General features: G+C 39.8%; 1 protein-coding gene across 1 annotated transcript; it reads left to right on the top strand.

Moving 5' to 3' along the window:
• The first annotated feature begins 879 nt into the window (after positions 1 to 879).
• On the top strand, positions 880 to 24,336 carry LOC109913258 (eukaryotic translation initiation factor 4E-binding protein 3-like). Its single transcript, XM_020512746.2, has 4 exons — positions 880 to 2,403; positions 2,797 to 2,954; positions 10,165 to 10,341; positions 23,590 to 24,336. The coding sequence occupies exons 1-4, from the start codon at positions 2,354 to 2,356 to the stop codon at positions 23,619 to 23,621; spliced, it is 417 nt and encodes a 138-aa protein (XP_020368335.2). The 5' UTR covers positions 880 to 2,353; the 3' UTR covers positions 23,622 to 24,336.
• The last annotated feature ends 269 nt before the right edge of the window (positions 24,337 to 24,605 follow it).

Here is a 24,605-nt window from a genome sequence, read left to right as displayed (position 1 = left end):
ATGGCGAGATCATTGCAAATCAGCAAACCTTGGGTGCGTGCTGATCACCTGAGCAGGAGCAGCACTAGGCATATCTAAAACTTAATTGTTAACCTTGTGGAGCTGCAGTGCAGGACCATTTGCATGCAAAATGGTGGAAGCCAAATATGATAGAGCTAAACGATCCCCAAATGGTGGTCGATAATTAACTAACAGGAGGTGAATCCACAAATAACACAGTGGCTCAGTGGTTAGCACTGCTACCTCACGGTGCCAATGACCCGGATTCAATTCCACCCTCTGGTGACTGACTGCGTGGAGTTTGCACATTCTCCCTGTTTGCGTGGGTTTCCTTCGGGTGCTCTGGTTTCCTCCCACAGTCCAAAGATGTGCAGGCTAGGTGGATTGGCCATGCTAAATTGCCCATAGTGTAGATTAGGTGGCTTACCGGGGGATGGGTCTGGTTGGGATGCTGTGATAGTCGGTGTCGACTTATTGGGCCAAAGGGCCTGTTTTCACACTGTAGGGATTCTGTGATGAATCTACAATGATTAATGATGGGAAGCTGAGCACATCTGTGCAAAAGACAAGACTGAAGTATTTGCAAATATCTTCAGAAGTGCTGAAATAATGATCTATTTCAGCCTCTTTGATCGCAGATTCTAGTATACAGTTGATTCAATTCTATCCATTTGCTATCAGAAAAATAGCTGAAGGTAATGCATACTGCAAAATCTACAGGACTGATAATATTCTGACACGTGTACTGAAGACTTGTGCTCTATGTCACCACGTACTGTAACAGGTTGGTTACAGTACAGCTACAATACTTGTATTTACCTCGTGCAAAATTACCAGGATATTTCATATCTACTAAAGGCAGGACAAGTCCAACCTGGTTCATTAATCTATTGGTCAACTTGCCGTTATCAGTAAAGCGACGGAAGATGTTTTTGACATATCTATCAAGCAGCATTTATGTAACAATAACCTATTCACTGCTTCTGGGTTCTGCCAGGACCGCTTCACTCCTGAGGTCATTGCAATTTTAGTTTAAGTGGTAAATGATGTACTCCAAGCATGAGGGGTGCATAGCTGCCCTTGACATAAAGGCATTATTTGACCAAACATAACATCCAGGAGCTCTGGCTCCTGCAGTCAATGCAACTGTTGAGGTGGCTGAAATCATACCTAGTGCAAGGGAAGAAGGTTTTTGGTTATAGTCATTTGAACACTGCTGCAGGAGTTCTTCAGGCAGTTCTACTGTTCAGATAAATTGTTGCACCCCCTGAACAGGTGAGACTTTAGCCCAGGCTTCCTGGCTCAGACGTAGGGGCACCATCACTGCATCATAAGAGTTCTGGTTCCTCAGGGTAGTATCCTTGATTCACATTTCTAAGGCTATTTCATCAATGAAACATCATAAGGTCAGAGCTCAGGATGTTCAGTGCGATTAGTGATCCTCCAACCACTGAAGCAGCCCACGTCCATACTAAGCCTAAGCTGGACAGGCTGATGAATAGCAAGTAACATTCATACTATAGAAGTGCCATACCATGACCACCCCCCACCTCTTCGTTATTACTAAATCTCCAACTGTCAACGGCCACGGGTGTATAATTGACGAGAAACTGAACTGGAACAGTCATAAATACTGCGGCTACAAGAGCAGATCAGAGGCTGGGAATTCTGCAGTAACTTGCCACCTGGTTCTTCACTGCCCACATGACAAGTTTCAAAGCAGATATGTGATGGAATATTTCGAGCTCCCCGAGTGTATGCGGCTCCAACAACCTGTATCATATTGAAGAACAACTATTTGCAAATTCCCTTTAAGCCGCACACCAAGCTGACTGTTTAAACTATATTGCCATTCAATCGCTGTTACCGGGCCGGAATCATTAAAATCCCTCTCAGACTATGGTGTCCCTCACCTATAGTTCAAGGCGGCAGCTCATCACTCTTCTCTGGATTAGTTGGAGATGAGCAATCCGTCAACACATGAGAGCTTTTTTTTAATAGAGATTCAAGTCTTTTTAGAAGTCAGTATTTTGAACTTGGAGTCGGGACCTGAGCTAGAAGATGGTCGTCTTCATTTGTTCCTAAGAAATCACCTAATTCCAATTTTCAAGAGGAAAACTAATATAACTAGGAAAAGAATACGTGCGATAGTTTCCCACCGTCTTGCTCATGTGATGGAAGAAAATACCAGTACTCTTCCCCGAAGGATTGTTTTTGCTTGTTAGCAGCTTTGCCCTTCCAGGTTCTAGCTCTTCGGCCCTCACTACCGAAAATTCGCTGCTTCCGACTTTAGCCGTGGCTCGTAATCCAGAGCGTGGAACCCTTTGCTGTGACAACTGGAGAGAAGGACAAGATGACCGGCCCATTGAGAATTCAAATGACTGCGATCCCAAATGGGTGCACGTACGCATTCCTTTAATTTGCAAATTATAGTAGTACTGATTTGATACAAGTACTTTAAAAGATCTGGCCCATAATGTACCATTGGTGTGTGTGAATTGCAAGTTTGCACAAAGGTGTTTTAGTAAATATTTGTACATTTAATTTGGGAGAGGATCGGAGAATCACGTGAGCAGTCGAAGGCTTTTCTCGGAACTGTTTTTGCACAGACTAAGCTGCTGCCTGTCAATCGGCGTCATGTCCGTCCTTTATCGACACTGAACCGAGCCACACGTGGTTTGACGGAACCATAGCTGTGCAGTTTATGCTGTTGTGCACGTCTTCGTCACGTCTCTAGTTGTGCGCCTCTCCTCACTTCTGGCAGCGTTATTTTATTTTTATTACTTTTTTTTTCAGGGGAAAAGAACCCAAAAAAAAGGTTGCCATGTCTGCAAATTGCCATGCAAGCAAAAGCTGCCCGATCCCCACCAAAGTTCTAATGAAGGATCTGTCCCAGCTGCCAGACTTGTACAGCAGTACACCGGGCGGCACCTTGTTCTCCACCACCCCCGGAGGTAATGTAACAAAGTGACACCGCAGCGGCATGGACAGTCTGCCGCTAGACGGGCACTTGTATGTTGTTGCCAGTTGAGTAAATGTTCACTAATGAGTTTGAAACGAGTGTTTAAGACGCGAGTTTCTATTTAAGCTTTTCCTTCTTTACTATATCGTGGTGCGAGAAAAAGGACGAAATAAAAGTTCCGTGGGGCTGCTCGGTCGATCTTGCACTCCCAGCGTTTCTGGTGTGGCTCAAATCTGTCCAGATAAGCTAAAATTCATTGTTTAAATTGAGGATTTGCGTGTCTTCTGCAGTGTTAAGTTCAAGTGCCATGCGTCGCTTGGAGTCACATGTAGGATCAGTCAGCGCGTAAATATTTTGAAGCATGATGCAAACTCTGTTTATTCGAGAGTCCAGGGCTGTAGCCCAAACTGAAAAGCCTTTTTCTCGTTGCAATGAAACACGAAAGGACCATTTTCTTTGGTAAAGATGAAAATAAATGTTTTTCCTTCAGTACTACTTCCCAACCGCTGGACCTGAATTCTGAATTATTCGAATCTAGGAAAAATTCTGGGGAAAAAAAATAGTAAACTTTGGAAGGGAAGTCGTTTCACTTATACACTTCCAATCAGCTGGTTTTTGGAGCTGCAGTACTAGAACCAGTGATATTCGGTGGTCGTGTGTAAGCAGCTAAATAAAATTTAAATCAGTAATCATTTTGTTCACTGTCAGATTGAAGTTAATTTAGGAGACCTGATCGAACGGGCTGGAATTGCAGAGGACAATTCTAATGTGAGCTTTTTTAAACCCATGGTCTTTTGGTGGAACATAATGAAGACAGATTACAGATTTCAGTGATACAAATGTTTACGTACGTAAATATATATCTCCAAAAAAGAGAGAATCTAACCATTGACATTCAATGGCACTACCATCACTGAATCTCTGCTACGAACGTGCGGCGTTTACCATTGACCAAAAACTGAACTGGACTAGACGTTATATATATATTGTGGCTACAAGAGCAGTTTAAAGGCTAGGAACCCTGCAGTGAATAACTCACCTCCTAGCTCCCCATCCACAAGGCACAAGTCATGAATATGGTGGAAAACTCCCTGCTTGCCTGGATGAGTGAAGATCCAACAACACTAAGCTTGGCAACGTCCTGGGCAAGATTTATGTTACTGGACCCCTCACACATGATAAGTAGAAATGCAGTGCAGCAATGTCAATAAACTGCTACTCCTAGTTTGCTTATAGTGTATTGCCCAGGGCGTATTCAGGAGTATTCAAAGGTATTGTTGTAATTTGTGCAAATTTTACAAATGGAGTTGTTTCGGATCCATATGTTGTAATGACTGCTTGATGGTGCAAGTTAGATTCATGCAGGAAAATGTCTGGGACAAAGCATGATATCATCATGTACGCTAGGAATGTAGATAATGAGAATTAGATTACAATATTGAATTTCACTCTGATTTTAAGCAGAAGAGTATGGCATGTTGAACAGTTTCAAACATGCCATGCAGATTTATAATACTTTTAAATTTATTAGATTACTGTGAGCAAACCATTTGCCCAAATGGAAGCCAAGGGAAAGTGACATGAGAAGGAAGTAACATGATGTGTTTCTGTTTATTGGGTTTGAAGTTGCAGTATATACACAGTGGGCAAAATATGTTATGTTCACTATTAATGTTCATATTAGAGGAAGGCTGTTGAGGTTTTGAGAGGCTAAAATGCAGATTTACATGGATAAAATACGAAAAGGTTCAACTTTTTTATTTGATCAAGGTAGATTATAGTTTAAAGTGATACAGATATTTACACATATAAATGTCCATCTCCGTCGAGAGAATCTAACCATTGCCCCTTGACATTCAGTGGCATTACTTTCACTGAAGCCTCCAACTGTCAGCATCCTGGTGATTGCCATTGACCAGAAACTGAACTGATATGCAAATACTGTAGCTACAAGCGCAGTTCAGAGGCTAAGAATCCTGCAGTAACTCACCTCCTGGCTCCCCAAAGCCTGACAGCCGTCCAGAAGGCATACATCAGGAGTGTGATGGAATACTCCCCAGTTACCTGGATGAATGCCGCTCCAACAATACTCAAGCTTGACACCATCCAGAACAAAGCAGTCCACCTGGTTGGCAACTGATCTTATTCTATGTTTATAACTTCCAGCTGTTTCTATATTATTACAATATGGTAAGTTGCAACTTTCTTCACAACTATTTCATGTAGTTGAGGAATAATAACCAAAAAGACTTGCATTTATATAGCATCTTTAGGATGCCCCAAAGCTCATTTAACTGCCGTTAATTGCCCTTGAACTCTAGTCTGTGCTGTAATGTAGGAAAATGTGGGCACAAGTTAGTTGTTTCAGGTAGATCTTAATACTTTTCTCTTTGCTGTGTGTATTTGCTTGAGGCTAATTGAGCCTGAATAATATGCTGTAGCAGATAATGCATTTTAATGTACAATTTTGTAGTTCACTTCAAAACATTTTAAGTTACTCACATTTCTTTAGTTAGTGTGGCACCTGTAACTTTGCCTCTGTGCAATCTTTATTATGCATAACAATTTGGGTTATGAGCTAACAAAATGTGAAGCTGGAGGAACACAGCAGGTCAGGCAGCATCAGAGGAACAGGAAAGCTGACGTTTCAGGTCAGGACCCTTCCTCAAAAAGATTTTCTGAAGAAGGGTTCCAACCCGAAGCGTCAGCTTTCCTGTTCCGTTGAGGCTGCCTGACCTGCTGTGTTCCTCCAGCTCCACGCTTTATCTCTGACTCCAGCATCTGCAGTTCTTGCTATCTCACAATTTGGATTATGTTCTGTTTGTAGTTACAGGCCACATTTCTCCTTGATCTGACTTGAGATCTATTATTTATGAGCTGTAAGAAATAGGAATTGGTTGACTTGTAGATAGATGAAGCAGGAAGAAACTAACTTTCTCAGAATTTTATTAAGTACAATTGAAATGCAAGATTAACTGCTTCAACCTAAAGTAAAACATAATCATGCAGAAAACAAACAAAAACCATAATTTGAGATAGAAATTCATAACATCAGAAAATTGTAACTTGTAGTTATCATGCTGGCATGAATCTAGATCAAACCTCAAATTCTGCATTATTCCAACTACCCTACCTTACAACAGGAAAAATATTTGTTTTAAAATGTTGTCCTTACTGGAGTTGTTGCCATAGCTAGTTCAGTATTTTTCCAATGTATGCAATGGTTGAATCGATAATACACAAAGCACAAGTCTGCTAAACATTGAAATTGTGACAAGGAGATTATTTAATTTCAAAATACATGTGCAAAGAGGGTCCTCAAACTACCCAATATCAAATTTACATAAAACATACAATATAAAGGGTGCGTTTTTGATTACTTGTGTTGTAATTTCATTTTTTAAAAAAAAACTATTTTAAAACTAGCTGTTCCCAGTTTTTTGGAAGTTGTTCACATCTGATTTTCCAATGCAGTTTTTAAAATTTCTTACTAGAATAAATAACAAATATTCTGCTCATTGTATTTGCTGGATTCCATATTTATGACAACACCTAGTTTATTTTGTGTACTTTAACTTTTGAAATATTTTTTTGAAATATTTTCAGTTGTCACTGGTGATTAGAAGACATGTAAGCCACCTTTGTAAAGATTGATAATTTTACACTATCGAGTGGATACAATTGTAAGTGTTATGTTATTAACAGTTTTCTCTTTTTCTCGTCTAGTAATGACTGATGCTGTTAAGTCAGGACAGTTATTCTATCCTGATGTAAGGCATGTTACCTGCTAAAGTTTTATCGCTCTGGAACTCCTCGGGCAGCATGGTGGCTCAGTGGTTAGCACTGCTGCCTGGCAGCACCAGGGACCTGGGTTCGATTCGAACCTCAGGCGACACTGTGGAGTTTGCACGTTCACCTCATATCTGCATGGGTTTCCACCAGGTGCTTTGGTTTCCTCCCACAGTCCAAAGATGTGCAAGTTAAGTGGATTGACCATGGGAAATTGCCCGTAGTGTTTAGGGATGCGTAGGTTACATGCACTTGCCACAGGAAATGAGTGTTACGGGGATTGGTATGGGTGGGCTGCTCTTTGGAGGGTCAGTGTGGACTTGTTGGGCTGAATAAACCGATTTAGCGATTCTATTCAATGATTCTAATGTTCCCTAACTTTCAGTGTAAAGCTTGAGGTTAACTGAAAGAACTGTTCATATGCAAGTGTAAGAACTGATTTATCAACTGTCAGGGATTACAGACTTTTGGTTACAGTTTACTCTGCTGTTCATGAGTGTGAAAATAAAAAGAACTCTTACTTTATGTTGTCTCACTGGCATTGCACAATTGCTGTGTGCAAAAACTGTGTACAGTATATGAAAAGATAGAAAAGGTTATGAGAGGCCAGATGTTTTGAGCTAAACTGTTTAACATACAATGCCAGACAATTTTGAGCAATGTTCATTTCCCATGTTGGGTTGTTAATCCACCTGTGTTGTTCATTCTTTCACTCAGGATGGAGATTAAATATGAATGACAAGTTCATGAATTATCAGTTATGTAACTGTAGGAGCACCTTATTTAAAGTGCAAGGTTTTGACATTCTTATATATGCTGATAAGGGTATATCTTCTGAGCTATGTAGATGATGCAAGCAGTTTTTGTTGGTTTACCATTCTATTAAACATGAAAATAAATTGAATTACTTGTAACTGTCAAGAACAATGTGGTTCGTGGTCAACCAAGGCATTTGTAACATGTTTATGTAACATATATATTTTTGGAAGTTAATCCTATTAAATTGAACCTTTAAAAATATTTTATGAAAGGGATTATGATCTTTCCATCTTTTTCTGAGTGAACATGCAAGCATTCACTTAATAGTTAGTAATCTAAAGTAGCTTTCTTTAAAAACAAATTGTCATGTAGTGGGAAATAATACAGGGCAATAGATCTTTTCATGCCAATTGATTAGTTTAATCATTTCAGATGTTGGCCCACAACTGCATTTTAGATTTTGTGATCTTTATGTAAAGAAACAAAAGCTTTGTAGTGAAATTTAACGAGCATTATTTTTCAGGTAAACTTCGATATAAAATGCGCATAATTTTCCGAAGCACAAGGTCCAATATTTTAAACCTGCATCCAAATATAAACTGTGACTTGTGATTGACAGAGTTGCACCCTGTTCCTTTGGTTTTGAAATGGGAAAGAAATTTTGGTAAATTCCTTTTCATGGAGATTGTGGGTTTTTGGATATGCCATTTGAGCTACAAAACAAAAACCACAAATCCTTGGTATCATCTTAAGGAGAATCAAGTCTTTGTCATGTCCACCCCTCAGTCAACTCCAGAACCAGACTAAGTAGTTATTTTTTACTCCTCTCCTATTTTGCCCCTGCAATAAAAGTGCATTTGGCACACTAACTGCAATTTTTTAAAACAGTAATTTAAATGAAAGTGTCACTTGGGACCACCTAAAGGAGTGTTTTTAAATGTCAAGGCAGTGATAATTTTGATATTCCATTCGACATCACTTTCATCCAGTTCTCAGTTCAAAGACAAGTTATAGTATGGGGTGACATGCTGAAATTATGTCATTTTGTAGTGCTATGTAAGTATTCCAGTTCACCGCACCCATTATACGCAACTTTTAATATTAATTATAACTCGAAAGTGAAAACAGAAGAAACACAGCTTGTGATTGTTTAATAATTTTCAAGAATTTAAATTATGTAAATTGACTGGATGAACTAGGTTCATTCTATTTGGAAACAAGCTTGAGAGGAGACTTGATAAAGGTGTTTATAAATCGTGAGGAATTTAGACAGAACTGAAAGGCAGATTATTGGCGTTAGAAGTGTTGAAAGCCAAAGAATGTAATTGAGGTAATTTACAAGTTTGAAAAGCAGCAGATCACTTTGGGCTGGAATGCACTGTGCTGGAGAGGATGTTGAAGGTGGATTCAGTCCTAGCTCTTAAAAGAAAATGAAAATTGGACAAGAAAAACAAATTTAGAGCTACCAGAAATGGGACCAGCTATACTACCTTTCCAGAGAACTGACATGGCTCAATAGGGCAAATGCCCCTCTTCTGTGCTGTAGCTGTTGTATGATTCCAACCATATGTGATAGGATCCAGAATCTGGGTTTCAGCATATTTAGTACTTGAGTTAATGGGCATTTGTAAGACCATTTCATTTTGCTAGATAATCACCTGACTGCTAGTCCTGTTGATATTCTTTGATTCTGTATATTTATGGATAATTGCAACTGGATGGTGCATAGTCACTTCTTTCAGCTACAATTGATGCAATCGCATGCAGTAAGAAAAAGGATCGTCATTCATCATGGCAGCCAAATCCTACATAGTCAGACCTTTCTTCTCAGTTCTGAACAAGAACACACAAAACTTGATACATTATGTGCAGCTACTATGTTCTGTAAGTTTTCTTCTTGCAATATTTGTAATCCCAGTCAGTCCCTCTATTTAGTAAGTACTTCTGAGATGAATGTACAGACTAGGAAAGTTTCAGGATCAATACCTGTTCTCTGAAACCTAAATCAAGGCTACTATTTGGTTATTTGTATCAATGTGGCTCAGTGCAAGCCTTAGAATCAGAGCGATGTGGGTCCACATGTCTCTGGCGGTGGAACAAATAATCTAAACTGATTTTTCAATACAGTACAATACATGGGAGCTGCTATATTTTTGGATATGCTGTTTTTTGATTGAGGTACTAAACAAAGACCCCAGATTCATGGCATCGTGTTCAGGAGAACTGAGTCTGTCCAGTGAACATCCATCCCTCAGCCACCGCCAGAAACAGACTAAGTAGTCATTTATTCCTCCTGTCCTATTTTGCCCCTGCATGACATACTAACTGCAGTTTTAAAAAAAAAAAGTAATTTATTGGCATTAGGCCAATATGACATTGCAGAAGCTGCTACATCATTGAAAGTCATCTCTTTGCTACTATCTTCGAATGATACAAGAATGAAATAATCTGTAGGAGTTTCTTCTGATAATCCAGGTTTACAGATTTTTTTTTTAAAAAAAGGACTCTTTTGCTATTGCATAGGTAGTCAGGAAAGTTGTGGTAATAAGTATATCTGTCAAGGTATATTATTGTCTACGTCACAAGGAGTGTCTCAATAAGTGAGCAAATATGAAGGAAAATAGAAACAAAATATTATCACTGTTTATTCCCAGGTACACGGATTGTCTATGGCCGCAAATTCTTGCTGGAATGCAGAAATTCTCCACTTGCTCGGACACCGCCGTCCTATCTTCCTCAGATCCCAGGTGTAACTATGCCACAACACTCAACTCTAGCTAAAGTTGAAGAACTCAAAGAACTTGAAGCAGAGACAGAGAAAGAAACTCCAGGTGAGAATGAATCTCTTAAAAAGTTTTAGAAAACTTAAAACCAACTTTTTGAATTTAAGGGGAAATAGTACACCATTTTTTAAAACTCTTGCCACAGTCCAAAGATGTGCAGGCTAGGTGGATTGGCCATGTTAAATTGCCCAGAGTGTTCAGGGATGTGTAGGTTAGGTGAGTTGTAGGGGAATGGGCCTGGATCGAATGCTCTGAGGGTTGGTGTGGACTTGTTGGGCTGAAGGGCCTGTTTCCACACTGTAGGGATTCTATAGAATTAACTTAAGGAATGATAAGGTGAAATATTCTCTGAAGTTAATTCTATAGAATTCTGTAGAATTAATTTCAGAGAATATTTCACCTTATTATTCCTTTACTTATAATTAAAAAGAAATCTTATTAAAGGCTAGCAAAAGAGAAACAAAGTGATGAATGGTATAAAACAACAGAACACCAGAGAAAATCTGAAACAAAAATTGGAATCGCTGGAAAAGCTCAGCGGGTCTGGCAGAGTTGATGTTTCGGGTCCGGTGACCCTCAGAACCCCTCATCCATGCATCCAGGCGATCCAGAAATGAATTCTTCAGACTCTGTTCTTCACTCAATTTGACCTCAGTCTTGTTGGACGTTGGCCCTATTATCTATCTGATATCTAGCTAAATCTTGATTTAAATTTAATGTTACCATCTCAAGAAGGTCTTCCTGGCAATCTGTCATGGCTATTAGTCTGTAACAAATGCTTCCTGTGAATTGTCTTAAATTGTGCCCTTCACAACTGAGAATTTACATCTTTGTATCTTGATGTCTCAGCAATTTTGAAAGTCTGTTGAGTTTGTTTTGATCCTGTTCAGTATTTCTTTTATGATTCCTCTTGAATTGTCTCGTCATGACTATGAAAAACACTTTTTTGAGATCTGTTGCCCTGCTGTTTTCTCCACTCTTATGATCCCTGTGGAGAAAACAAAATCAAACTTATCAAGCAATACTGAATTTTTTTAAAAAATGGACAAGATTTTACTCTTTGTAACTTTTATTTGGCAATCAAACAAAAATCACTATAAACTGAATGTGAATTAACAGATAAATGCTAAACGTATATGACTTATCAATTAAGTTGGTGATATAACAAACTTGGATCTCAGATTTATTGGGCTACCCACTCAGTAAATGTGACTGTAAACTTAAAATAGCATTCAAATTCCTTAAAAATGTGAGCCACTGATTTATCACCCAAAAACAGCTCCCAACTGAGCACATTCCATGGGCCTGCTCTTCATCAGAATGGTGCACTTCTGCAGAACCCCTGAGTCCAGCCAATGGCGGTCTTGATGGTGTGGATCCACCAGAATCAGTTATCTGAACTCTCAGGAACAGCTCTGTGTACTGTATGGCTGGTTTTGATAAGTTAATTCCTTTAAGAATATCTGAAGCACTAACTCTAACCTCATTTCCCCACTTTCAAAACAGCCTTTGTATTCACCTTTGTTACAACTGTGTCCAACCTCACCAGCAAACCTGTTTATGCTAGTTGGGGGTCACATCACAAAAGTGACATCTGTGACGTCCTTTCAGAGGCTCAGCCAGTGATATGTCAACTGTAAAGCCCAGCAACAGCTGATTATTTTTCTCCTCTTAATAAACATCGTGGAAAGCCGGACATGTACCCACTGTACCTGTCAGTCCAGGAACCAAACTAGTCCTTTCCCAATCTACTTCTCTAAATTTTCGGACATTTTTGCAGGTCTTCATACTTGGCCACCAGGCCTGCAGATGTCACTGGCACCAGTCACATCCCATTCAGTCTCTGTAAACTGCGGTACCTCCACACTGTCTGGAAGGTCCCTTTAAATTGAGATGACAAAAACTGTAAATATTGCCTCCTTACTTCCACCATTGAGAGTGAGATGAGGTTTTTTTAGCCTGTTTACTGTAAACAGTATATTTCAAGAACTAATGGACAAGCTTTGACAACTTGGTACCCAGGAGTGGTCCAAGTGAGATCTGATTAGGTTTTGTCAAACATGTGGTTTTTTAAAAAAAAAAGTTCCTTTAATGTTGGAGGAAGGTACAGTTACCATTTGTTTTAAAGAAGGTTTTGCTTGTTTTATTTAGATTGTCTCCTGCAATTTCCCACAACTGTCAGAATGTGAACAGAGATTTTAAAGCAGGTTGGGTGTGGATTGAAATGAAACAACTTTGCAAGATAGAAACTGTTAATAAGAGGATTTATGTTAACAACCTTTATTGCAGAGCATCAACCAAGCAGGGCAAAGTCTTGAGGAAGAGCTTCAAAGTTGTAATGTTGAGTCGATACTTCTACCGTGTTGCATACATTCTACTTGGAAATGAATATCATAATGATATTGCCACTGGACTAATAATGCAGTGGCTCAGGTCCATGATCTGGGAGCACAGGTTCAAATCCCGTCGTGACAGCTGGTGAAATTCAGATTTAGAGTAATAGACTAATACAGCATGGAAACAGGCCCTTCAGCCCAAGCTGGTCCATGCTGACCATAGTGCCCACTCAGCTAGTTCCAATTGCCTGTATTTGGTCCATATCCCTCTAAACCGTTCCCATCCATGTACCCATCCAAACGGATTTTTAAATGTTGCTATTGTACCTGCCTCAACCACTTTCTCTGGCAGCTCATTCCATATACGCACCACTCCCAGCGTGAAAAAGTTCCCCGTCCGGTACTTTTTAAATCTTTCCCCTTGCACCTTAAACCTATGCCCTTTGGCTTTCAATTCCCCATCCCTGGGAAAAAGACTATATATATTCATCCTATCTATTCCCCTCGTAATTTTATGCACATCAGTAAGGTCATCCCTCATTCTCCCACGCTCCAAGGAATAAAGGCCTCTCCTGGCCAACCTTTCGCTATAACTTAGGCCTACTAGTCCCGGCAACATCCTTGTAAATCATCTTTGCACACCTTCCAGTTTAACTATGTCTTTCCCTTAACAGGGTGACCAAAACTGTACACAGTACTCCAAGTGCGGCCTCATCAATGACTTATACAACTGTAACATAACGTCCCAACTCCTATACTCAGTGCCTCGACTGGTGAATGCCAGCATGCTAAATGTCGTCTTCTTCACCCGGTCTACCTGCAATGCCGCTTTCAATGAGCTATGTGCTTGTACTCCTAGGTCTGTCTGTTCCACAACACTCCTCAGGACCTTACCCTTTACTGTGTAAGTCCTACCTTGGATTCACTTTCCAAAGTGCAACACCTCACACTTGCCTGTATTGAATTGCATTTGCCAATCCTCAGCCCACTTCCCCATCTGATCAAGATCCCTCTGTAATTTTTGATAACCTTCCTCACTATCAACTAATACCTACTAATTTTGTATCATCCGCAAACTTACTAATTATGCCTTGTATATTCACATCCAGATCATTTATGTAAATAACAAAGGCCAAAGCACAGACCCCTGTGGCACACCACTAGTCACAGGCCTCCTGTCTGAGAAACAACCTTCAACCATCACCCTCTGCTTCCTGCCATCGAGCCAATTTTGAATCCAATTAGCTAGATCTCCCTGGATTCCATACAATCTAACCTTCATGACTAGCCTGCCATGTGGGACCTTGTCAAAGGCCTTACTAAAGTCCATATAGACAACATCCACTGCCCTACCCTCATCCATCCTCTTGGTTACCTCTTTGAAAAACTCTAAAAGATTTGTCAGACATGATTTCCTGCGCACAAATCCATGCTGACTATCCCCAATCAGACCTTGACTATCCAAATGTTGGTTGATCCTGTCCCTCCGTATCCTCTTGAATAATTTGCCTACCACTGATGTCAGGTTCACTGGCCTGCAGTTCCCTAGCTTATCCTTGCTATCTTTTTTAAACAATGGAACAACATTAGCCACCCTCCAGTCTTCTGGAACTTCACCAGTGTCTAAAGATGAAGTAAAAATCTTAGCAAGGGCCTCTGCAATTTCTTCCCTAGCCTCCCACAATGTCTGAGGATGGACTTGATCAGGACCAGAGGATTCAGCCACTTTAATGCACTTTAAGGCTGCAAACACCTCCTGCCTGGTAAATGTAACATCCCCACTTGTTTCCCTTATTTCCTTAGCATCCATGATTCTCTCCTCAATAAATACTGGGAGAAATATTCATTAAAAATCCCCCCTATCTAATGTAGCTTCACACATCGATGTGTGATCTTTAAGGGGACCTATTATCTCCCTAGCCCCACTTTTAATATAGCTATAGAACCTCTTGGGATTATTTAGTTAAAGAATTTGGAGTATAAAACTGGTGCCAATAATGGCAACCAATGTTTCCCCTAATTTTTTCTGCTAGTGTGCGGACCTCCAACATCCATGCATAGAGCTATGCATCAGCACACTGATCAGCGTGTGCATAGCTTCCCAATGGCTGTCCAGTTAGTTCTCATGGTCACCATCTATCATTGTCACAAAAACTCATCTAATTCACTGATGGCCTTTGGGGAGGGTAACCTGCCATCCTTAACTAGTATGGCCGACATGTGACTGCAGACCTCCACTCTCTAAAATAGCCAAACCAACCACTTAGTTAAAGGCCGTTTACATCCTCTTGAATTGTTTTTAAAAAAATGAGTACCCTGTTCAGTCATTTATTTAAACTTGTTCAAAATGCAAACAGCGCAGTCAAGGTCAAATGTTGTTGCTCACCCATAATCCTTGTTGAGAAGGGATGGTAAGCTTCCTCCAAGGTTAACATGTAGGTTCACTTCACAGTTAGGGAGGCGAAGGCAATGTTAACATTCATTTCAAAAGGGCCACAATACAAGAGTAGGGATGTACTGTTGAGGCTGTATAAGACTCTGGTCAGACTGCATTTGAAATATTTTGAGCAGTTTTGGGTCCCGTATCTAAGAAAGGATGTGCTGGCATTGGAGGGGTCCAGACAAGGTTTACAAGAACGATCCCCGGGATGAAGAGCTTGTCGTATGAGGAGCGGCTGAGGACTCTGGGTCTGTACCTGATGGCATTTAGAAGGATGTGGTGGGGGAATCTAATTGAAACTTAGAGAAAACTGAGAGACGTGGATCGAGTGGACATGGAGAAAATGTTTCCACTAGTAGGAGAGACTCAAACGTGTAGGCAAAGCCTCAAGAGTGAAGGGATAACTCTTTAGAACTGAGTTGAGGAATTTCTTCAGCCAGAGTGTGGTTAATCTGTGGAATTTCATCACTGCAGAGGGCTGTGGAGGCCATTTTGTTTCCTAGACAGGCTGATGTTCAGCTTGGAGGGAACCTACAAGTGGTAATATTCACACACGTCTGCTGTCCTTGTTGTTCTGGGTGGTAGAGCTTGCTGGTTCAGAAAATGCTTCCAAAGGAGCCTTGATGCATTGTGGCTTGTATATGGTGCACACTGCTGCCATTCTGGGTTGGCAGCAGGAGGAATGAATGTTTAAGGTGTGGATGAGGTACTGATCAAGGATGATTTGTCCTTGGTTATGGCCTGACAGGATCACTGCACAGCTCAGCTTGACGTTTTAGGGGATTTGACTGCATGAAGATCACCATCAAATAATGAAGCATTATGACTTTAATGAAATGAAGTTTTTATAAATATTTTTGGAAAGCATAAGGTATAGCTGGCATTGGCCATCAGGTTAGTGATTAATAAGAGCTGTTGTAAACGTCATTTTTTAACTTAAATCAGTCTACTCTCTGAGCATGGAGAAATCCTTAGGTTGCTATGAGAAAGACCCAACTGTGGAAAGGAATAGAATGCTTTTATATAAAAGCTTTGGGCTTGTTAATTTCTTAGTAATATGAAAGGATCCCAATGTACAGTATTGGATAATTAGTACTCTATCTCAGAATCTAGTGAGTAACAAGTTGCATGATCCAGAAAGCCTTCACTTTAGGTAGATAATTTGCTGAAGTGTGTAAGCATCTCCCACTAGTCTCGGTCTTAGTAATGATTTGTGATAGTTTCTGTTTTGGTTTAATAACATGGCAGAATGCCTGGAAATAGCTAATGTAAAGGCATTAAATATTAAATGCAAGCTTTAATATTTATAACAAAAGAATATAGTCAGTAAACTCCATCCTATTAAAGTTTCTCTAGTAAGCAGAATGTTAATGATGCAGTTGCAAAAAAAAATCACGTGGTAATACCGCAACAATGCATTATAAATTAGTATGTGAGAAGTTACATAGCAATACTTAGCACTGAATTTTTACAAGTTACTACTATCATCCAAATAGTGCAAACTTACTAAGCATTGATCAGTGAATTTTCTTATTACTAACTTGCTTTGAGTTTTGTAATCATTAATAAAAGTTATAAAATAATTCTGATACTGCAAACACTTCTGATCCGTGTAAAGTTATGTGCTTGAGACCTATGTAATGAAAAACAGGTGGATTTTTGAGAAGTCACCTAGCTATTGAAATGCCTGTAAGGGGCAACTGATTGGCAATGTCAATTTAACTGTCGGGTGCAAGTTTTAAAAACTTGGACCTCAATTATTTGTCAATGCCTCTTTTACTGATCAATAACAGTTTACAAAAATTGACAGCAGGGTAATATGAGAGATTTGAGTTGGAGGTTGAAAATGCTCGAGTAGCTTAAGTTGTTGTTGCAGTTTTTGAATTTGTTTCCATTCAGCCATTGAAACCAAGGTACATCGGAACCATGCTTGTCATTGCATTCACTGGGAGAAAATGCATATGTATGATCTTTTAACTCAGAATAGTTTAAAATAGGTTGAATATTCTTCATAATTTTCTACTGGTCTTTTTCTCTTGTGCAAAAAGACAAACAGACATTATTGGAAATTGTTGTGATAGAGTCATGCAGCACAGAAACAGACCCTTCAGTCCAACCAGTCCATGCTGACCATAACCCCAAACTAAACTGGTGCCACCTGCCTGCACTTAGCCCATACCCCTCCAAACCTTTCTTATTCATGTACTTATCCAAATGTCTTTTAAATGTTGTAATTGTACTTGAATCCACCACTTCCTCTGGAAGGGCATTCTACACACAAACCACTCTGTATAAAAAAAAAAAAAGTTGCCATTCCTGTCCTTTTTAAATCTTTCTCCCCTCACCTTACAAATATGCCCCTGTTCTTGAAATCCCCCTCTATAGCAAAAAGACACCTGTCATTCACCTTACCTTTTACCCCGCATGATTTTAAAAGCCTTTTTAAGGTCAGCTCTCAACCTCCTACGCTCCAGTGAAAAAAGCCCCAACTATCCAGCCTCTGGATAACTCAAACTTTCCATTCCCAACAGCATCCTGGTAAATCCTTTCTGAACCCTCTCCAACTTGGTAAGTTCTGAGCAATGAAGTCAAGCATGCCAAATGCCGCCTTATCCGCCCAATCTACATGTGACGCAAACTTCAAAGAATTGTGTACCTGAACTCCAAGGTGTCTCTATACTACAACACTACCCAAGGCCCCACTTTTAATTATATAAGTCCTGTCCTTGTTTGTTTTACCAATACCTCAGTCACATTTATCTAAATGAAACTCCATCTGCCACTCCTCAGCGCATTGGCCCAATCGATCAATATCATCTTGTAATTTTAGATGATAAGATTAATACCTGAGGGAATCTTGTGTGTAAATAACAACTGCTAAACAAGACACTGATTCCATTTTGAAAGATATATGTGCATAAAGTTGTATCTGTAGGCTGTGAAGAGCCGGGGGTGGTGAGAGGAGGAAGGGTTTGAGAGGGAAAATATGTATCTTAAAAAAAATTTCATACCAAAATGTGCTCCAAGCATAGCTCCAACCAGTCATGGCATAACTGACCCCCCACCTTTACCCCATTTAAAATCTGAATGGGAGTACTTAGAAAAATATTAGTGGGATGGGATTTTGCCAGAACTAACAAACCTCTGTATGATTCAAAGCTGTCACGTTGAGAATTTGGCTGCACGATGATGCAGATTTAGAATCTTAAGGATGTGGGGAACGTAAATGCAAACTAAGCCTCTGATCACAAATAGATTTCAATCCACTCAATAATAACAAAACATATATTTATGTAGCACCTTAAGTGAAGTAAAATATTCAAAGGTGCTTCAAAGGAACATTATAAAACTAAATTTAACACTGATCATTATTAGGGCCGGGGAAGTAAATTTGAAGGACTGCTTTAGAGGAAAAGAGAAGGGGAAAGATTTAGGGAGGGAATTCAAGACCTTAAGCACTTGATATGGTGGAGTGATTAAAATCGGAATGTTAAAGGGCCAGAATTGGAGGGCAGCTATGTGAGACGGCTCTGGGGCTGGCAGCAAGTACAGACATCAGGAGGGGCGAAACCATTGAGGAATGAGAAAACAAGGATGAGAATTTTAAATCAAGGCATTGCTTAACTGGGAGCTAACGTATTGTTAGTGAATCCACAGCTGATGGGTGAAGAGAATTAGTATGAATTAATGTTCAAAAAGCAGAGGCTTTGATTATGTCATATTTACAAAGTGTAGAATGCGGAGGTCTGCCAGTACTGTCTTAAATCTCAAGGTAATAAAGGTATAAGTGAAGGTTTCAGTATCAGAGGATCTGAGGCAGGCAGAGTTGAGCAATGTTGTAGGCTGAAGTGGTTAATCTTTGCGTTGGTGCGGATTGTGGTCAGAAGCTCATCTTGGAATCAAATATGATGCCAAGGTTATAGTCAGATTCATCCATAGACAATTGTCAGGGTGAGGAATGCAGTTGAACATGAGGGAATGGAGTTTGTGATGGTGACTGACGACAATTTCTGTTGTTTATCTAATATTTAATTGGAGCAAATTTCTGCTAATCCAACATTGGATATCAGCAAGGCTGTTGTAATATTGTCATTGTGAGATGTGCAACACTTATTTGATAGCACTAGTGAAATCAAACCAAATAAATGTATATGCTAGTTAGCTAGCCTGACAATGATCAGGTAAAGCTGGGTCTAGCCTGAATACATGTGAAAACTGAAGCTGCTTTTGTGAATAATGTCACCTGTACATAAATGAGAAAAATAAGGCCAAGAATAAATTATAAAATCCCTGCAGTGCAGATAGAGGCCATTTGGCCCATTGAGTGTGCTCCGACCCTCCAAAGAGCATTCTGCCCAGACCCACATCCCCTACCCTATCCCCGTAACGCCACGTTTATCGTGGCCTATCCATCTACCCTGCCATTTCCTGGACACTATGGACAATTTAGCATGGTCAGTCCACCTAAACTGCGCATGTTTGAACTTTGGGAGGAAACTGGAGCACCCAGAGGAAATGCTGATACGTGGAGAACGTGCAAACTCCACACAGACGGTTGCCTGAAGGTGGAATTGAACCTGCGTCCCTGGTGCTGTGAGGTAGCATTGCTAAAAACTGTGCTACCGTGCCACCAAATCCTTGGGGGTCCTCTGGGGTAGTGGTGGAGGGTGTTTGTAATGGCGGTGAGAGGAGTCTCAGCCAGCTAGACAGCAAGTCAAGAGGCATTGGTGAAGGATGGTCAAAGGTCATTGTGAACAGTGAAGAGAGAGACTTCACCTTTGTCTGAATCCCATTGAGAGTGTCATCAGAGCTGTGACAGGATGAAAACCTGACTCAAATGAAATCTAGGAAAGATTGCAAAGGACTTGCGAAGCTACAGCATGTATATAGAGGCCATTTGGCCCATTGAGTCTGCACCGACCCTCCAAAGAGCATCCCATGCAGACCCACATCCCCCACTCTGTCCCCATAACCCCACATTTATCATGGACTTTGGAGAGGAAGGGGAGGCTGGAATAGGGCAGTAATGTGCAAAGATGAAGGAGCCGAGGGTTTGCCTTTTTTGAAGAACGGACAGCTGATTGAAAATTTAAAGGAGATGACTATAGCACCTGAAGGGAGAGAATCGTTAAAGTGTCAGCTAACACTGGTAACAACAAAGCTATGTGGCCAGCAGTTTAGTGGGAAAATGGTTGAGGAAGCACAGTCTCATGGAAAAGATGAACTTGATGAAAGACTGGAATGTGGTGTGGGTGTGAATTCAGGGCTATGACATTGGGCTGTCTTGGAGGAAGTTTAACCAGTGGTAGTGAAATACTGAAAAAAATGTTCTCCTTTGCACTGTTCTATTTTTGGCAGGGATGTTTTTAAAACATGAAATATATTAATAATGTTGATGACAGTCATTTTTTTCAATAGTCTGGTGTGGCATATTTCACTCGTACCTTTGTTATTTGTAGTTTTTACACTCATGATAGTCACATGTATCAAATGATTTCACATGACCTGGAACTTTGTTTTGAAGTGCTTGATTAACAGAGTCATGGGGAAAGGTTAAAGTCTGCAAGTTGATATTTATAGTGGGTGTGTGAGCTGCAGCTTGTGCAGTAAACATTTCAGAACTGATCATTGTACCTTTAATAGAGTTAAAATTTAACAGGTTTATGTCAGTCAATCAGGATTTTAATATCGCTACTTTGATTCTCCAGCTGGTCACTTTGCTTCAAATGTGAAGTTGATGCAAGAAGAACAGAAACAATAACTTCTACTTGTATAGCACCTTAATGTAGTAAAATGTCCCCAGGTACTTCTCGGGAGCATTATAAAATAAAATTAGACATTATTCTACAGAGGTGCAGTTGGCCTAAAGCTTGGTCAAAGAATTAGGTTTGAAGGAGCATCTTAAATAAGGAAAGAGAGATGGTGAAGATTGCTGAGCATAGATCCTTGGCAGCTGAAGACAAGCCACTAATAGTCTGATTTAAAATCAGGATGTCCAAGAGGCCAGAAACAGAAGGGCAGTGATCTTGGAGGGTTTGGCCTGGAGGCGATTATAGCATTTTCAGCCCTTGATAGCTGAAGACAGCCACCAATGATGGAATGATGAAAATCGGTAACATTTAAGAAACCAGAATTCTAGAAATACCTTGGTGAGTTGTGGAGCTGACGGACACTCCAGAAATAGGGAGTGGCAAAACCACGCAAGGAATTGTAAGTGAATTTGTGATTTAAAAATTGAGATGTTGCAGAACCAGGAGCCAGTGTAGGTCAGCGAGCTTAGGGGTTATGGGTGAAAAATCCTTCAGAGTGCAGACCGCAGCATTTTGGATGACCTTGTTTAGATCTTTGGAAAGCCAGCCCAGGAGTGCCTTCATGGAAGTTTCTGTTCATCCAGTACTGGATGTTGGACAATCAGCCTGACTGTTCAAAGACAGTCAAGAGAGGTGGATTTAAGGTAAAACAGGTGTTGTCAGGGGTCATGTAGAAACTGATGCTATGTTTTAGAATGATATTACTGAGGGACATCATGTAGATCAAAAATAGGAAGTTTCCAAAGACAGATCCTTGGGGTTTCCAGAGGTGATAGTGCAGGTGTAGGAAGAGAAGCCATTACAGCCAGTTCCCTGTTACTAGATAGATAAGAATGCAATAGGGGTGAGTGCTGTTCACATAGCTGGAAGTTTGTGGACAGGCATTTGGAATTGAATGGAGTGGTCAGCGCTATTAAAAGCTGCAGACAGGCCAGGAAGGTTGAGGAGGGTACCTTCTTACACAGAAGTATGTGAATTTGCTCAGAACAGTTTGTGCTGTGATGGGCAAAAGCCTAACTGAAGGATTCAGACATGAAGTTCCAAGAAAGATGGGACATGATTTGGAAGACAACGGAATTGCTTTGACCAGCAACTACTGGCATCTGACTGTAGTGTTCCTGGAGAGGTCACCATATACAATGGGTGCTGTGTTGTTCAGTAATTTACCAAATGCATTCAATTTTTTTTTAAGCATCATATATTCTCTGGAAATTTAAATTTATTCTTTTTAAATGTACTTTCTCACATTTTAATGTGCAATTTTCTTTTGATGACAGGAATTTCTTTCTGGAAAGTACAGGTTTCACACAACAACTTGTTGTGCAAGGAGCTTGAATTTTGAAAAATCTACTTGTACTAAATGTTTCCAAGTCATTATCAAAATGAAAAGTATTAATATAATTATTTTATCATGGCCGGAATTTGTCCTCTAGTTCAAAAGACAAATGTGCAACCCAGAATGAAGGTCTCTTTTCGTGCCCCCACCTCTGGGTAATAAGTTCTAGGTTCAAGTCCTACCTGCCCCAGACATGTCTGGACAGGTTGGTGAAAAATATATGCAACCTAGAATGGTATTCATTGAAGCTGGGAAGCTTCCAGGATGGTTTCCTGATTAGTCCTAGAGTAAAAGGTAAAATGGTCACACTTTGGTTCAAAAAAAAAGTGTGGTTGGAGTGAGGATCAGAAAGGCAAGTGAGAAATGAGGCTAGTTTCCGGAGTGTGATGACCATACCAAAAAGTGTAAAGGCCTTAAAATTTTCTTGCCTTTGATGTCAAGTGTCAGCGTGAAGAACAACGTGGGAGGAGATACTAGAGGATGATTAGTACTCAACGTAACAGAGAGGAGGAGGGAGGGGGGGAGAAAGAGAATCGATGCAAAGTGCATCTAAAACATATTTTTGTTAAGAAAACATCACTGATGTATTGGGACTTGGAAAGGTTACAAGCTTAAAAATTACTGCAGTGTATTTTGTGTTCTTAACCTACCAACCAATCCAAAAGTGATAAATTGCAGCTAGTGATTTTCATTTGCTTATGTCAGGTTTATCTTCAAAGTAATTGTTTTCTTTTTGTACATTTTAAGATATTCCCAAAGCTTTTACATGTCCTATGAGTTTTTCATTCTGGTTTCCAGTAATCTGTTGATGAAATATAAGCTGTTGACAGCTGCTATTTTAACTGAGGACATGATGCTACTGCTTATCTTTATCGACCAAAGAAAACATGTTATTTCATGTGCTGTAGAAGTTTTATTTAAGCAGAGCTGAAATCAGCTGCTTGAGCATTGCTTGGAATAGAATGTGCTATCCAATGTGCAACATTTAGGGTTTTGTTCAAACAAAATATTGTATAAAAATAAAATTAACTAATCAGTATTTGAATTTCAGAGGTTAAATTCATCCATTTACAGGGATTGAGATATAATCTGACCCAAACCAAAGTGAAGATTTTGAGCTGGAAATGTCATTTGTGGAAATGCATTTTAAGAATTCACTGCTCCCAAAATATGATGTTTGGGAGATCAAGCAAAGTGAATGAAGCTTTCCTTTTTTAAAAAAAAATGCAGTTGAGCAATTTCATGCAGCCCCCTATTTTGCCACGTGAAATTGTCATTTTTAAGTTTTTGAACTCATCAAATGATGCTAAATACTTAAGGGCTGGCTTCAGACCAAGAGTAAAATGCTAATTTTCTCTTGTTTTTGATTTCTAGCTGATGATGCTCAATTTGAAATGGATATTTAAGCTGTCTCCTGGAAGAAGAGGATTGTTCTCTTGACAGAAGCAGTTTTTGTTTATTGAGGAGCAATTATTCTGAAAATTTGTGAAGCTGAGGTCTTCAGCAATGGAAGTATAATACTTCATACATTCACTGATTTTACAGTTGGGGAAGGGTGACTAAATTGGTGCTTGTTATTACATGCTGCTTTTCTGCAGGACATATTGTAAATTTGTCTTTTGTTAGAAGTTTGGATTAATGGCTTTCAGATAGAGTGGTTCACTTGGTCTTTAATTTCTTCTTACTGGCTTTACAAGTTTTAACTGACTGACTGTAAAGGATCCAGTAGCCCATATCATCTTGCAGCAATAAGATTGGTGACCTGCTGTATCTGGTGTGCTGATTTAATCATTCAAAAACCACCCTACATTCTCTAGCAGTTCTAATGTGAATATGCTGTGGTGGGCATAGCTGTGAATTAGTAACGGCATGGGAAATGGGTGGCATATTGATCCTGCTGTTAATGGTGCAGGTTTTGTTATGGTTGTAATTGGAGTGCTGACCTCAATAAGGATGCTGCAATATTATCTCCTTGTAACTGAGATTCTTATGTAAACTACATTTATGCACATAAAACTGTAAATAAAGAAAGAACATACTTACATTTACTTAGCATCTTTCATAACTTCAAAATATCCTATTGTGCTTGACACCCAATAAAGTACTTTTCGAAACATGTCACTATTGTTTCCAAGGCAACTTGTTTATGATAAACTCACTGCTGTCTCATTGGATGCTATCGAGTTTGTGGCCTGGGGAATGGATTCTTAACCGTTGATAGTTCAGTTGCCAGTTCCTTCTCATTTATGGGTTCCTTGATCAAACACTCAGATGTGTCTGATGCCATCTCATAGAATTCAGATTTTATTCCTGTTTTCTGAAACCTGTTAAATTGGATTGGTAAAGGTTTTTATTTAAATACCATCTGCCTGAACTAATGCCAGTCAAAG

This window comes from Rhincodon typus, chromosome 12 (genome assembly GCF_021869965.1).
Source record: "Rhincodon typus isolate 14 chromosome 12, sRhiTyp1.1, whole genome shotgun sequence".
In the NCBI taxonomy this organism is placed as follows: Eukaryota; Metazoa; Chordata; class Chondrichthyes; order Orectolobiformes; family Rhincodontidae; genus Rhincodon; species Rhincodon typus.
The sequence above is the reverse complement of the archived record's forward strand: the minus strand, read 5'-3'. Positions and strand labels throughout refer to the sequence as shown.